This window comes from Cynara cardunculus, assembly GCF_001531365.2.
Source record: "Cynara cardunculus var. scolymus isolate 2C chromosome LG 12, CcrdV1, whole genome shotgun sequence".
Lineage (NCBI taxonomy): Eukaryota > Viridiplantae > Streptophyta > Magnoliopsida > Asterales > Asteraceae > Cynara > Cynara cardunculus.
The window spans coordinates 30,621,504-30,636,489 of record NC_037539.1 but is presented as its reverse complement, the minus strand read 5'-3'; the positions used below and the strand labels follow the sequence as shown (position 1 = coordinate 30,636,489).

At 33.0% G+C, this 14,986-nt stretch overlaps 1 protein-coding gene across 1 annotated transcript; it reads left to right on the top strand.

Annotated features, from left to right (window-relative positions):
• Window positions 1-9,245: 9,245 nt before the first annotated feature.
• Window positions 9,246-13,145, top strand: LOC112523045 (BES1/BZR1 homolog protein 4-like). The gene is made up of 3 exons (XM_025132479.1): window positions 9,246-9,635; window positions 12,117-12,808; window positions 12,940-13,145. The coding sequence occupies exons 1-3, from the start codon at window positions 9,420-9,422 to the stop codon at window positions 12,941-12,943; spliced, it is 912 nt and encodes a 303-aa protein (XP_024988247.1). The 5' UTR covers window positions 9,246-9,419; the 3' UTR covers window positions 12,944-13,145.
• The last annotated feature ends 1,841 nt before the right edge of the window (window positions 13,146-14,986 follow it).

Below are 14,986 nucleotides of genomic sequence, written 5' to 3'. Positions count from 1 at the left end.
TGAATAATATATAATTAAAATTAATTTTTAATTTATATTAGTTAACATTGATTAATATTAGTAATATTTAAAATTTATAAATATTTATTTATAAATAATAATAATAAATATTAATGAGGGTTATAATTGGAAAAAGTAACAATAAGCTATAAAAACACTACTCTAAGTAGCATTTCAATGAGTTAGCTTATATGTATCTAAATGTGTACTCAAAAAATAAGCTAGTTTATTTTTACCAAACAATGTCTCACTAGTTAGGGGTGAATTCCTCTCATAGCAACTCCAAGTCCCTAACTCATTAATCAACTTTTGAGATATTGGTACAAAACTGTACCAACATGTATCAATCGAAAAAAGTTGATACCAAATAAAATTTGTTAGGACATGGTATAAATATTTGCATATCAATTATAATTGGTTAGTACATGATATTAACAAGAAAAAACATGGTATTACACCATATTCATCCGTAAAAAAAGTGGATGTAAAATTTATAATTTACTGAAATACCAAAACTAAAAAACAAAAATGTCATGTTTTTTCTTCTTAATATCATCCCAAAAAATGTCCTCTCAGGAAGGTAACAAAATCAGATATGAGAAAACTGCAACATGATCGTGCAACAATAACGTTCAGGATCGCGAACGACAAAAAGTGAAATCCAGAAACTTTCTCAGCCTTAAACACGATCACACTTTGGTAATAGGGTGCAATCGTGAATGCTCGTTTTCAACTTCCACCAGACTTTTCTTTCTTGTTTGCTAGCGCACCTTAATAAGGCTCGTGATCCCGCTCTTCCATCTTTCAATAATTTCTATTCTTTTCTTTGAATTCAATCTCCTCGGGTCGTTCCATTTCAATCTCTTCGTCTATCAGTTCCATGTTTTTGTTATCTTCACTCTATCCATCTACATTTCTGAATGCCTCAGCCTTCTGCTCTCGTGTCATAACCTCTACGATTAGCATGTTCCTGACAATTTATTGGCCCTGGACGAGATGTGAAAATGGGTAGCTTGATAAATACTAAAAAAATCTTCAATGTATTGTTTTAGCATAAAAATAATAGTGATTTCAAGAAATTCTAGTAATTCATATAAAACCATTTTCCCAAATATTGCTAGACGCAAAATCAATCAATGATTATTTCAAAGGTAGTAATATATATCATACGATTTTTACATAGCATAGGCAATTAATCTTTTTTCACCGTAAAAAACATCATATAATATACTTTTAATATATAGATTGACACTATTCGGAGTCACGATACTGACTATTTGAAATAACACTCTGTATGAATCAATATAAATTAGTTTGATTTTCATCTCACCTTATATTATTGCTTTTCACCATTATTTTAAATTTTTAGGGTTAGAATAAGGGAAAAGTTAAAAAAAAACCAATGAATTATCTCATTTTGAATGATTAAGTCCTTGAACTATTTTTTTTAATTAAAAAACCATTAAACTTTCTCATTTTCAATTAGTTGGATGAGACGTCATGTTCACGTCTTGACAATTTTATCATCTCTTGTTGTTTGAATGAGAACGAATTATCATCAATTAAACCTAATGTTATATATACTTCAACTAATCGATCCCATCGCACAATAAAAAAATGTATACATTTAAAAGATTGCCATTTTGGGGCATACGTTTGTGATATATATCGGGCTTTAACGACTACTTTGTTAGCCCATTGGCTTTGTGTTTTGTTTCTTTCACCTTTTTTAATTTCAGTATTGTTAATTTGTTATTTGATTTGGGAAAAGAAAGTTGATTATCGACAACCCCGATCGATTTCACTCAGAAACCACCTTTAAGAACACCAATGTGAGGGGGATTTGTTGCTCACTCAACTACTGAAGCTAGCAGTAAGAGGGGGACGGGGACTTGGATCGATCTCGGGACATGTCTTGTATTTGGGAAAAGTCGTCCCTCTACCAACTGAGCTATATGTCAAAAGGTTTAATTTTTGTTTGATAATCATTTTAGTGTATAAAATGAAATTATTCACGAAGAGTACAAGTTGGTAGATGCGACCGGTCTCCCTGTTAGAAAAATCAATTTGGACAATCATTCTTGAAAAATTTGACAAGTCCGTTGGCCAAGGCGATAAAATTTCGGATATTCCGGTTGGGGGTCTGCTTGTATTTTTACAGTTAATTACATTTTAGATATCAATTAATTTTTATTAAAAAAAAATTAGAAACACAGTTGGTTGGTTGGCACTCCCCCTCTAGGGACCAACTCTCTCCCAAAATATGAATCATATGCCATATACAATGTCGTGAATCTTTCATCTTTAAATATCATATTAAAAAAAAATATTCTTTTGTAGAAGAATCTAAACTCTAGAGGCTGATAAATCTTCAGAGAGGAAATGTTCATACTCTATATTTTGTGAAACTGTTTTACTCTTAAGGTCGGGTTTTCGTGAAAAGAAGAGTTAAAAATTGAGATTCGTAAGAAGGAATCTCCACTCCTGGATGCACATTATGATAAGATGCACCGAAATAGAGATCTACACCCTTGGATGCACATTAAGATGAGATGCACCGGATCAATCACGTATCAAGCGCAATTCATGGATGGGTTTATGATTAAAGCCGATCAAGAGTCTGTATCTCTTTTTATGATTCTCACCTTAATTGTTATTCTCACAAGATTCTTCACCTTTATTCTTACCCTATGTGCATTGTTGTTGTTTTAGTTTTATTTTAAGTTAAAAAGGAAATTATATGTTTTGAAGATTTTACATAACTTATGATTTTATATAAGTTTAATTTTTTAAATAAAAGAGATATTTTAGGCCGGTTAGCCCATAGGCAAGCCCACCCGTTAATAAGGCAGATATGAGCAAGTCCTCAAGTTTGCTGAAACGGGTCTAAGTTTGCTAAATTAAGCATGTTGGACAAAAAAAGGTCCCTCATCTTCGACCCCGCAAATGATCAACTATTATACAAAAGGTAACTACTTTGGTTTTTATGATATACCATTCAAAATCCCATTTGATCCAATTGAAAATCTTGTATTTCGCTGAGCAGGTTTAGGAGGCAGCACAAGCCTAGATTAAGTCATAATCATACTCTCTCATTTCACCATTGGATTCTTGTATTGAACCAGTATTTGTCTAGCATTATTTTCTTCAGAGTTATGTACCCTTGGATGTTCATCTAACCCTATTTGAAGAAGATTGAGCAAACAAAATGAAACCTTTAAGATTTGGTGATCAAGATTCTACTGATTTTGATGTGATGGTTGTATAAGCTCTGCTTTCCATCATAACCTATAGCCTAATAATATAAAGGCACTATGACTAGCATCGTAAGCTAGTCTTAAGTAGTAGACACAAAGGTAAATCAAATCTGTAATCTTTTTATAATCATGTGTTTAAATTTGTAATAAAACATTCAGCAACTTTAATTTTATTTCTTATCTCGTCATTTATGAATATTAATCAATAAAAAGTATACTAATTAGCCATTTGAGGGCATGGCTATAGGGAAAGCACGAAGCCATCACATCCAACTGGATTGCGATTTGTTAAGTTATTGATTGGTGTCCTGTTTTGGTCCATCCCTTTACCCTTTTGGTGCAGGTCCCATTTCCATTGGCCGTGTGCTTCTCTTTTTGTCACAATTCGCCAAATTGGTCAGTTGCGAGTCACTTCATCATGGATGAGAATGAAACATTTTGATCACGTGTCAAAATTAAACGAACACGAGATGTAACTTAAAACATGGAATCCATCATTTTGTGCATGTGTTGGAATCTTAACGATCTTATAAAAGATATCAACAGTAACTAGATTTTATCAGTAATTTAAAATTTTATTGCTAGTATTAATATATTACATATGATTGCAAAACCTCAAACAAAAAAGTATTCAATAAAACTTGGTTTAAACCTATCGATAATTATTATAATATATAAAAATAACGTTTAATTTGTAATATTAAATCAATAAAAAAAAGTTAATACAAAAATATAGATACACATTATACAAATGCATAAATGAACACTATCCATACAAATGGACCATGCCATGCATCATTGTGATTTTCTTAAAAATACTTCAACAATCTAGGAATTAAAAATGAAAAGTCCAAATAGCAAAACATATATATCATATATTAATACAATTCAATATGTATATGTGTATATATATATATATAATTCTATATATATCTATATATATATATATAGACTTGAAATCATGTGAGATCATGTGAGACCAAAGGTTTTTCGTGAGACCTGTAAGACCAATTCTCAACCATTAGATTAGATMCACAATTTGAACATTTATAATCACAAAATTGCTATGAAATTTCTCAATAATCACAAAATTATCGCCGTGMAACTTTAGACCATTAGATCATTAGCTTATAAAGTTGATCAATGAACATAAATTGGTCTTACGGGTCTCACGAAAAACCTCTGGTCTCACGTGAACCCAACCCTATATATATATATATATATATATATATATATATAAATATAAAAGAGAAGATAATAATATATAGGAGTTGCAGCACATGTGTTGTCTAATATCTATGTGGTGTTTACAAAATTTCTAATGGCATCACACCTATCAGACTTATCCTAATTCATTATATATATATATATATATATATATATATATTCTATTTTTGTAATATTTTCTTATGTATTTAATAAATATTAAAAAGAATAAATAAAAGTTCGATAAAATAACAATAGAAAATGGTATAATCGTTATCCAAGAAGAAGGAACGCGTGGATACTATTGTGCACGTGAATGATCATTTCCCCTCTAATTCTACATTTCACGTGGCCTATTTTATATAATAAATACTTAGCATTCTATATTAATCAGTTTGAAGATATTTGAACAATTTAATTTAACTTGTATGGTTTGAAACTTCTTAATTTGCTTAATAATTCAATCCATGTGGATTGAGTTGTCGTAGGCTGAGTGTTTAGATTATGATATAACAGTCACATTGCAATAACGTGCTTAAAAAATCATTAGTTACTCCTACGGGATAATTAATTAATCTTTTATGTTAAGTGGAGAATAAAGAAAAAGTCAGATCAACACCAAGAAAAAAAATTGAAAATACATGCAAATAGATATTAAAATTACAGGTGGAATTATGAAACAATTATTAAAAGAGTTAACGAGTTATTTGTTATGATCACGCTGATCAAATACAACACTAACATGTCTAGCAACAGATGTATATAACATATAAGATCATCTTCAATCCATACCTCTAAAAAACTAAAAGTGGGTCAATCCCCATAGAAACACAAAACTCTAAAAGCCATTGTACACATTTTTTTTTATTAACATAGATATCCAACCCGCTATGCGAGCCGATTAATCCCAAGGCAACCACCTGCTTTGCAGATAGCCTGAGTCATCGTATTTGAACCTCCGTGGCCACAAGGGAATTTTTATTCCTCCTTGGATTTGAACCTGGGACCTCCTGGTACTTTTGACCTTTGGAGTTGTAATAACCGGATCCTGGTTATTACCCAAGGTAATAAATATGTGATTATTTGATTAAATGATTACGTGATAGCATGATAATTTGATACATGCTGGTATGTGAATTTGTGCATTAATTGGAATAAATATATATATATATATATATATATATGTGTGTGTGTGTGTGTGTGTGCATGCATGTTAAAGTTATGCATGGAGTAAGTATGTATGTGTGTGTGTGTGCATATGTGCATATTTGAGTATGCATGAGGTGGAAAGGGAGGAAAGGAAGGCGGTTTAGCCGACCTTCCATGTTTGGAAGGTATAAAAAGGGGCTTAGCCTCTTCATTTGTTCCTCCTGCCATTTTGAGAAAAATTGAGAGATTTAGAGAGAGTTGTCCGGAGTTGCAAAAGGGGGTGATTTCAAGTTGATTTCAAGCATTTTGGTTTCAAAAGCTTATTAAGGTGAGTGGTTTCTAAACTTTTGCATAATATTTATATTGGTTTTTTTTAGTTGAATGTTGTTTATTATTTGGATTGAAACCATACCTTATGTTTAAAGTTTTATCCGAACAAAGAGTGACCGGATAAGTGTTAAATGGGACAAAGCTTGCTCGGATTGTTCTTAAACCGGACAAGCCTTGAGCGGTGTACTGTCCGGATATTATTAAACCGGTCAAAGGTTGTATGAAGTGTTATTCGGACTTGTATCCGGACAAGTTGTTGAGATTATTCTATGTCTTAAATCGATCAAATGGTGAGCGGTTTATTTAAATCGGTCAAGTCTTGAGCGGATTGTTGTCCGGACTTGATATCCGGATAAAGATGATTTTGCTTCTAAGTGTTAAACCGACCAAAGCTTATGCGGTGTATTGTCCGGACTTGATATCCGAACAAGGTTGGAAATTATTTTCTAAGTATTTAAATCGAACAATGCTTGTTCGATGTGTTGACCGGATTATTGACCGGATTCGAGATGTACCTTGTGTTATGATATAAATGATTTTTGGACAGATAATAATTCCAATGGCTGCGGTCTTTTTGGAATCATTTTTATAAAATGTTTTGATGAAGATATAAGGGTGGCATATCAAGGAGAAGTGTAAATTTGATATAAGGGTGGCATATCAAGGAGAGGTGTACCATGGGATAAGGGTGACATATCAAGGAGAGGTGTACATTTGGATATAAGGGTGACATTTGTATGTGGGTTATATGAGATAACTCATTCTATTATATCCTTTAAGATTACCGTGATCCGGAGTCTTTATTTCTTTGTGACTTAAAGAATTAGGATTAAGGTTCTTATTGGAAATCATAGTTTGAATGTTATTAAGGAGAAAATGTCAGGTTTGGCCTGAAGCTTTGAAATAACCTTGTTGATCAAGAAAATGTTTAAAAGTGGCATTATGTGGAACCTGATGGGTTCAGAGTTGTGAGATTTGAATAAGCAGAATGCTTAGCTTGAAAAGTGGAAAATGATCTGGTATTAATTTTTATGTGTTCATATAATTGTTGTATATGATTATTTGTTTTCAAAAAAGTTTTGGTGATCCTTCACCCTGCAATGACATGAATAGGGTATCTCACTAGACCTTTCGGTCTAACCCTCGTTTTGTGATTTTAAACTATGTGTTGCAGGAGGTTCAGACAGTAAGGGGAAGAGGAAGGTGTAATATTTTCCTTTATGCGCTTCTGCTTAAAGATCTGTTTTGACTGATTAGTACAGGAAATGTAATTCAAATTTTTGGACCTTGTAATTGGTCATGTTAGATTCTTGTACTAAGAAACCTGAATGAGATAATAATATGTATTTCCTTTGTATGAAATATGTATTACATGCAATGTGTGGGTTGGGGCGTTACAGGAGTCAAGCTCAAACCAATCAGGCATCACCCTTGTGGTTACATTGTACACATTTTTAGAGGTGATGAACAATAAACTTCTAAATGTAGAAGCATCATTCACTATACACCAAAAACTCTACTGTTTTAATGGTGGATTGGAGATATCTGAAAGGGATATAACATATAAGAGAGATTATCAAGTTTATCAGGTTGGATTGGGTTCAAATAAACTTAATCCAGTACATATAGTTTGGATTGACTTCATATTTGATTGGTCAAGTTTTTGTATACTCATAATTGTATGTGTAGCATATTTAGGGACATTTATATTGATTTAATACAATATTACTTGAATATGAAGGGTTTATTTATTTGATACAGAAAATTACTCAAGATTGAAAACAGTTGTCAACTAAATTGAAGCTTTTATTAATAACCAATAAAGATTCTTGAAAAAATAATATCTGATTGAATCAAATAAACATAACTATTCGATCAAATAGATATTGAATTGAACCAATACCATTTTCAGACATTCAATTGTGATCATTTTATTAACAGGTTAAATCTTGGTTTTTGAACAGTATCTCTAAAATTTTGGGGTCCAATTAGATTTATATGGTCCAATCTGTGAACCAATTTCAATGAAGACCTATATAATTTCTTTCAAAACCGAAAACAAAAGTGACACTTTGATAATCTTCTTGGTTTGTCATTTTAAACAATTTTGTCGTTTTAATTTGTAGGATTAAAAATTTGATTTGTTATGATACGAAATTTTATATTTTATTTTGTTTCAGATAATCTATAATTTTAATACGAATGTAATAGAGCCTCCAAAAATAATGAGACGATCCTACACTTAATAAAACATTGTGCCAAGCATGAAAATTGAACTTCATCTAATTTCGATGAATTGATCTTCATCATACACTAATAAAAAAATCCCTAGATGCCCACCAACCTTGAGAGAGTTTGGTAGGCATCTAGTGATGGCGAAACCGTCCCGGCCTAGGACCGTCAGAGGACTGAAACCGAGACCGGTCAATGACCGGCCCGGCTCGGGACCGGTTATGGGACCGCCGGTTACATCCGGTTATGGTTTTTGTCGAATTTGTGGGACCGGGACTGACCGGTTATGGACTGGCCCGGTCAGGCCCGAAATATTAACAAAATGACATTTTTTTTAAATATAGCCGTTAACTAGTCGTTTTTTATCCTTTTTTTTTTTTATATTTTTTGGTCTCTAAACACTATTATATTAAAACTCGATTACAAAATTAAAATATATATGTATATATATATATATATATATATATATATATATATATATATATATTTCTGCATGAATTCAAATGTTTTTAGGGGCCGTTTACCAAACACTTACCCGGTAAGTGCTTACCGGTAAAATTTAACATTATTATTTAATCTATCAAAATGACATTGTATGCAACAATTCACCCGGTAAGCGCTTACCATGGTAAGAGACGTCGCTCTTACTTACCGAGTAAAACTCATGTTCCTTGTCTCGTTCTTACCGGATAAGATTATTGGTCCTTAACATATTCACTCCGCTGAAATAACATGACTTAATAAACGCTTACCCGAATAAATGATTGGTAAACGGCCCAAAAAAAATAAAGTTGGTTGATAGATGTCATGTTTAAATCAATTTCCCAAATCAAACGCGCCACCGTCTTTTTCCGGAGTAAACACGAAATTCGTAGAACGACGACGTTCTGAACATCTCCATTTCCAATCAATCGCTTCTTAGTTTGAAAAGACTAAACACGTTCCACGTGCGCAGACCCCAATTTTCCAGGATTCCTTTGAACCATTCAATGGCTTTCTCGTGATTTAATGGATATTTAAGCCCCAATCATCTAACACTTTTAATCTATATCTATTTTATATATAAACCTCACCTCGTTACACCTAACCATACCCACCTTTTTGGTTTTCACTTGCTTCACTCTTTCCTTTGCCGGCAGCCGGCGATCACCGTTTCCCGGCGGTGCCTTTATTCGTCTGGTCATCGAGGGAGTAGCCGGAGTAGGTATTTATTGTTCTTTTGATATATATATATTATCTATATATATGACGTCTGGGTCGAGATTACCGACTTGGAAGGAGAGAGAGAATAACAAGCGGAGAGAGAGACGGCGACGAGCTATCGCCGCCAAGATATTCGCCGGACTTAGAGTCTACGGAAACTACAAGCTGCCTAAGCACTGCGACAACAACGAAGTATTGAAAGCCCTTTGTAACGAAGCTGGTTGGATAGTGGAAGAAGATGGAACTACTTATCGTAAGGTAAATGAACAATAATCAGAATCATTTTCATCCTATTCTTTCAATTTTCTCCGATTGTTTTGTAACCGGCGTGATTGTCGTGTTGCGCACGTTAGCAAACGAGTTTTTGTGAAGGAATTACTGCTTTTGCGGATGATTTTATCCGCCTTCCTAATGGTAGTATGCGAGGTTTATAATCGAACTATTGCTTTCATTTCTCCATGCTTTACTGATTGATCATATGTCCTTTCTTGTTGAAAAATTGAGCCCAATGATTTCAGTGATAGTCCCGTCCGTATGTTAGGTATCTAAGATTGAATTATAGCAACTACTCACGAATTTTAGACAATTCATCTTCGTTCCACCGTCCCGCTCACATTAGAAACGAGGTTTTTGAAGCCTTAATAGTTTGGGATCTAATTTTTTGGTTACGGTTTTCCTTTCTTAGTCAACTCGACTATCGATCTCGATTTAAATTTGAAAACTGAATGCAAAATCGAGATGAAATTCTTGCAGTTTTCCGTCATGGTATGACGTGTATGTTAGCAGGATAACCAAACGATCAGTATTTGTTGTTTCTAAAAGCACATATTTGAGTGTGCCAGTGTGTGAAGGGATCTGGAGATTTGTCGTTATCACCGACAAGGTAACGTGCTTGCTGAGCATTTGGCGCATGCTAGCACGAGGGACTGAGGGAGGATCGGTTAGCTGATCTGTTTTCACTTCTCTCATACTCATCTTTCTCTAAAGATTTTCAGCCATGGAGGCAAAGTTTTTTCCTTAATTTATTAATAATTGTGTCCTCCCAAGCCTATGACGATCCATGTGAACACGTACGGAATACAACAGTTTCCGTTCTCTGTACGGAATACAACAGTTTCTGTTCTCTTTTCAGTTTAGACAGTCTCCCCAGTCCCCAGGTTAGACTACAGTTTGTACGGTTACCTTATCATTTCCAGAAAACTTCATTGATTGTAACCAACATTATATGAAGAATATACGCCAATTTAATTCAAGAAATGCAGGAAAAGGGTAATTAGCATATTCAATCACTTGTTCGAAACTTGTAAAAGATCTTCCGAAATTTCAGAATTGTTTTTTAGGGTTGTTTCTCAATTTTCGGTGGTGCATCATGGATGGTTATGGTGATTTGAGCTTTTCGTGTGTTGACTATAGCAAATGAAGTCGGGCCTACACTTTTTCTTTTGAAATGCCATGCAAAAGCACAACTATTTTTGGTTCACTTATTATGAGCTTTGATTTTGTCCGAGTATTTTTTTTTTTGGGATTTCTATTGGTGCCATGATTATCTCCACTTTCATGATTGGTTATTATTTTGCATCTTAATTTTACTATTCATCTGTGTAATTGTGTTCTGATTTTGAAAAAGTAGATGCCAAATCTCTGGTCCTGGACCAATATTCAAGGAGAATTTTCTTGATGGTCAGCTAGTAGAATAATCAGCGTCCATATTGTTCATCTTATAAATTTCCAATGGGTATCTTTGTGTATGTCCATTATCTTCCTAAATACCTTTTGGGTGTTAACTTTCCTATATATATATATATATATATATATATATATGGAGGACTCGGGACTGGGTTGAGAATTTGTGAAATCTGGCTTGTCACTTTTTAGCCACATCGTATCATTCATAATTCGTATGGTACTCCATCTGCTTATTTTCTTCGTGTAGAATGTGGACAGCGATTTACTTTTGTTTTCTTGAGTCCAGTTGACCAAATGGCCAGCCCATGGATTTCCAGACCCTCTTTCATGGTGACTTGTTTGTCAAAGATTTGGGGATTTGGGGATTTGGGTTTGTTTAGAACTTCATTTAGGGAATTTTTTTGTACACGACTCTGCTAGATGGTTTTAAACTAATCTTATTTAGTAGTCTACTCTGGTCTTAGTATGGTTGTTATCTATAATGTCAATTGGAGTTTAATGTTTAAGAAAAGTTCCACAGAGTGTACTTTTTGAACTTATTCTCCCCACGATTGCATTAATTAGCAAATCTGTGTGACCCTGCAAGCATAAGATTGCCTTCATTAAGTTGATGCATCTTGTTTGAAAACTTATGTCAACATGGCTTTGGAAGTAGTACGTTTTAAGTTCCATAAAGAGTATTTCATATTGGGCATGCTAAAGGAATTCGTAAGCTACCGTTTATAGACTGGTTTTATGATTACCATATATATTAATCATTTGATTGGAGCTCAGGGGAGTTGATTTCATGCGGATTCCTACTTGAATCATATATGAATACAAAAACTGTTGAGATGATCTTCCCCACTTGTTCAAATTAATCTTGTCCTTGAAAAGCGTTGTAGTCAGTAAGATGTTTTCTGATCTCTAGACTCTAGTTGTGACCAGAGCTTTATACTTGATGCTAACCAAGTAAGCATGTTTATTATACACACCTTTTAAGTTGGATCGGTCTCTGGGTTGTCTCAGAAGTTGGTGCTAATTAATGAATCAGTTATTGTGTTGTGTTTGTAGGGATGTAAACCTGTTGAAGTAGTACGTATGGAGAGTATGGGTGGATCGGCAACAGGCAGTCCATGTTCATCAACATACCAACCAAGTCCAAATGGTTCCTACAATTTCAGCCCTACTTCCTCATCTATTCCAAGCTCCTCCACCTCATCCCTTTATGCATCTAATATTATTCCAGATCCAAATTCTCTTATCCCTTGGCTAAAGAATCTATCTTCATCTGGTTCTTCGTCGTCCAAATTCCCACACCATCTATATATGGGTGGTAGCTCTATAAGCGCTCCGGTGACCCCTCCCCTAAGTTCACCCACTTGTGGGACTCCTAGATTAATGGATGATCAAATTAGCAAAGGCCAGCACTATCCCTTTTTACCAACTTCTTATTGTTGTTCTACTCCACATAGTCCTGGTCTCCAAACTCCGGCGGCTGATTCAGGATGGGTAACACCTCAAGAAGGAGCATCATCTCCTACATTCAGCCTACAGGTTGCATCCTTGGGATTGAAACCATGTTCTCCTGCTGATCAGAAGCAAACAGCAGACGTGGCAATGTCGGATGCTTGTCATGAGTTTGCTTTTGGTGGTAGTAGTAGTATGAATATGAAAGGTTTAGTGAAAGCATGGGAAGGAGAAAGGATTCATGAGGAATGCATTTCAGACGATCTTGAGCTTACCCTTGGGAATCCCACCACCAGGTATTTTGACTTTATATTTATGTCCATCATACCTATAATTTCAAACTTGTGATGTGGAAGAAAAAGGATATAAAGACGTGGGATTATGGGTTAATAATTAATTAATTGCATGGTTTTCTTCTGGGTGGCAGATGATGAATTGAAGAGCAGTGAAGGATGGATATATGGATTTTAGATACACAAATACAAATAGTATGTATGTATGATTTTTATTTTTTAAAGTGTTTCTATTGAGAAATTAATTAAGGGAGAGTGTGGTTTCTTCTGCAATTCTGCAGCTGGGTTGGCTTCCATCATAGGACTTTCTTTTCTATTTGATTGATTAATGCTTTATGGTACACAAAATATTTTTTTTTTTATGATCAGAAGAGTATTCATGCAATGTCGCAAGACATATCTCGATTTTAATATTCTATTTTATTATCTGTCTCTACCGATGTTATTATACGATTTTATGTGTTTTTTAATAAAGCAATAATGGTTTTATTTTTGAATAAGATATAAATTTGAARATATCATAAAAATTTGAAAAAAAAATATCAATGTTAATATCAAATCAACTATTTAAAAGTTTTAATTTTTTAGGTAATTTCCTTAATTTATTTTTTAATTATAATTTAATTTAAGTTTAATAATGAAATAATTTATTTTTGGTTTAATAATATAACATTTTATAAAAATAATAATTTAGTATTCTGTTAGAATTCAATGATTATTTTAATTATATTATAGACTTTTTATATTCAAAATGAGATGTTTATTTGATTATGTTTATCTGCAGTTAGTTACACGAATTCAGATATGGAGCTTTAATAAGTTGTATTTATGTACAATCTATTTGTAGTCTTGAGCTTTAAGTAATATGCATTAATAAACAGTACTTTACGCATAAAAAATGGTTTTTAAGAGTTTTTATCAAATATCTTATAATATAGTATAGAGTAGTCTCTCTTTTTAACTTCTACCAAATCTAATTATCTTTCTCTCTCTCTCTCTCTCACATACACACACACACACACACATATATATATATATATATATATTAGAAGTTATTAAATTTTAATATCTTTACCAACATATAAAATATACGCTTAATAAAAACAGTAAGCAAAGCAAAGAGTTACTTATTCAATTGTACCTGAATTATCAGTCAATGCCGGTTTTAAAAGATTAACAGTTGAAACTTTATTGAAGATCAAAAGTTTGCATGCGTAATTATAGCGTCGTCAATTGCCAAATATTGTTTTACAAAGTGGAATATGGATATGAATGATAGTTGTATTTACTTTAAGCAATTTCCAACTGTGTCTATCTTGAAAAACTTCGATTTCAATCGTATATAATCATCATCTTATCCCGTCTTTAGTTGTGATATCCGAAAAGAGCATATTGTTTATGACTTAGTGAAATCATCGGTTTATTTATGTAATTGGTTTTACAAGAGAATATGAGATTGATAGTTAAGTTATATCATATGCTAGGAGGTGTGAGTGTATACTCGTGTAAGCTAATTTGAACCCAAGTTGTTAGATGGCGCCTTCAAAAGACCGCATGGGGTTCTAGGGGCAACACCCCCGACGGTTTTAGTGTAAGATGGTTAACAATGGATATTTCTTAATGTTTACAAATATTGATGAATGATACATTAGATTTATAGTTGGTACACTACCTATTGACGTGTTATCACTTGATAAATACTAGTTGAAATCAGCTAACGGTTACCCCTTTGATGGCTTAACCCACTAACGGGTTATCAATTGGTGTTTATCGCCACTGCTAATTAAATTGTCAACTAATGGTCGTCTGTTAATATGTTTTGTAATTCTCTTTTAGTAACCATCTAATACTAATCTCGACCAATCATTTTCATTAGTGGGGAGTTAGCCATTGTTTGGCAAAATAAGTTAGCTTATTTTCTAGGTACATGTTTGGATGCATATAAGCTAACTTATTGAAACGCTACTTGGAGTAGCGTTTTGATAGCTTATTGAAATGCTACTTGAAATAGCGTTGTGGTAGCTTATTGTCATTTTTTTCAATTATAACTCTCATTAATATTAATTATTAATTATAAGTAAATATTAATAACATTAAAATATTATGAATAAACATTATTAATACTAATTAATTGTTAACTAATATTTATTAATTATATATTATACATTAATATTATTTTTT

Excerpts from the sequence above, each read along its gene's own strand:
- LOC112523045 (XM_025132479.1), top strand. The coding sequence starts at position 9,420 with ATGACGTCTGGGTCGAGATTACCGACTTGGAAGGAGAGAGAGAATAAC. Across the intron at positions 9,636-12,116 it reads ATGGAACTACTTATCGTAAG|GGATGTAAACCTGTTGAAGT; the intron begins GTAAATGAACAA and ends TTGTGTTTGTAG.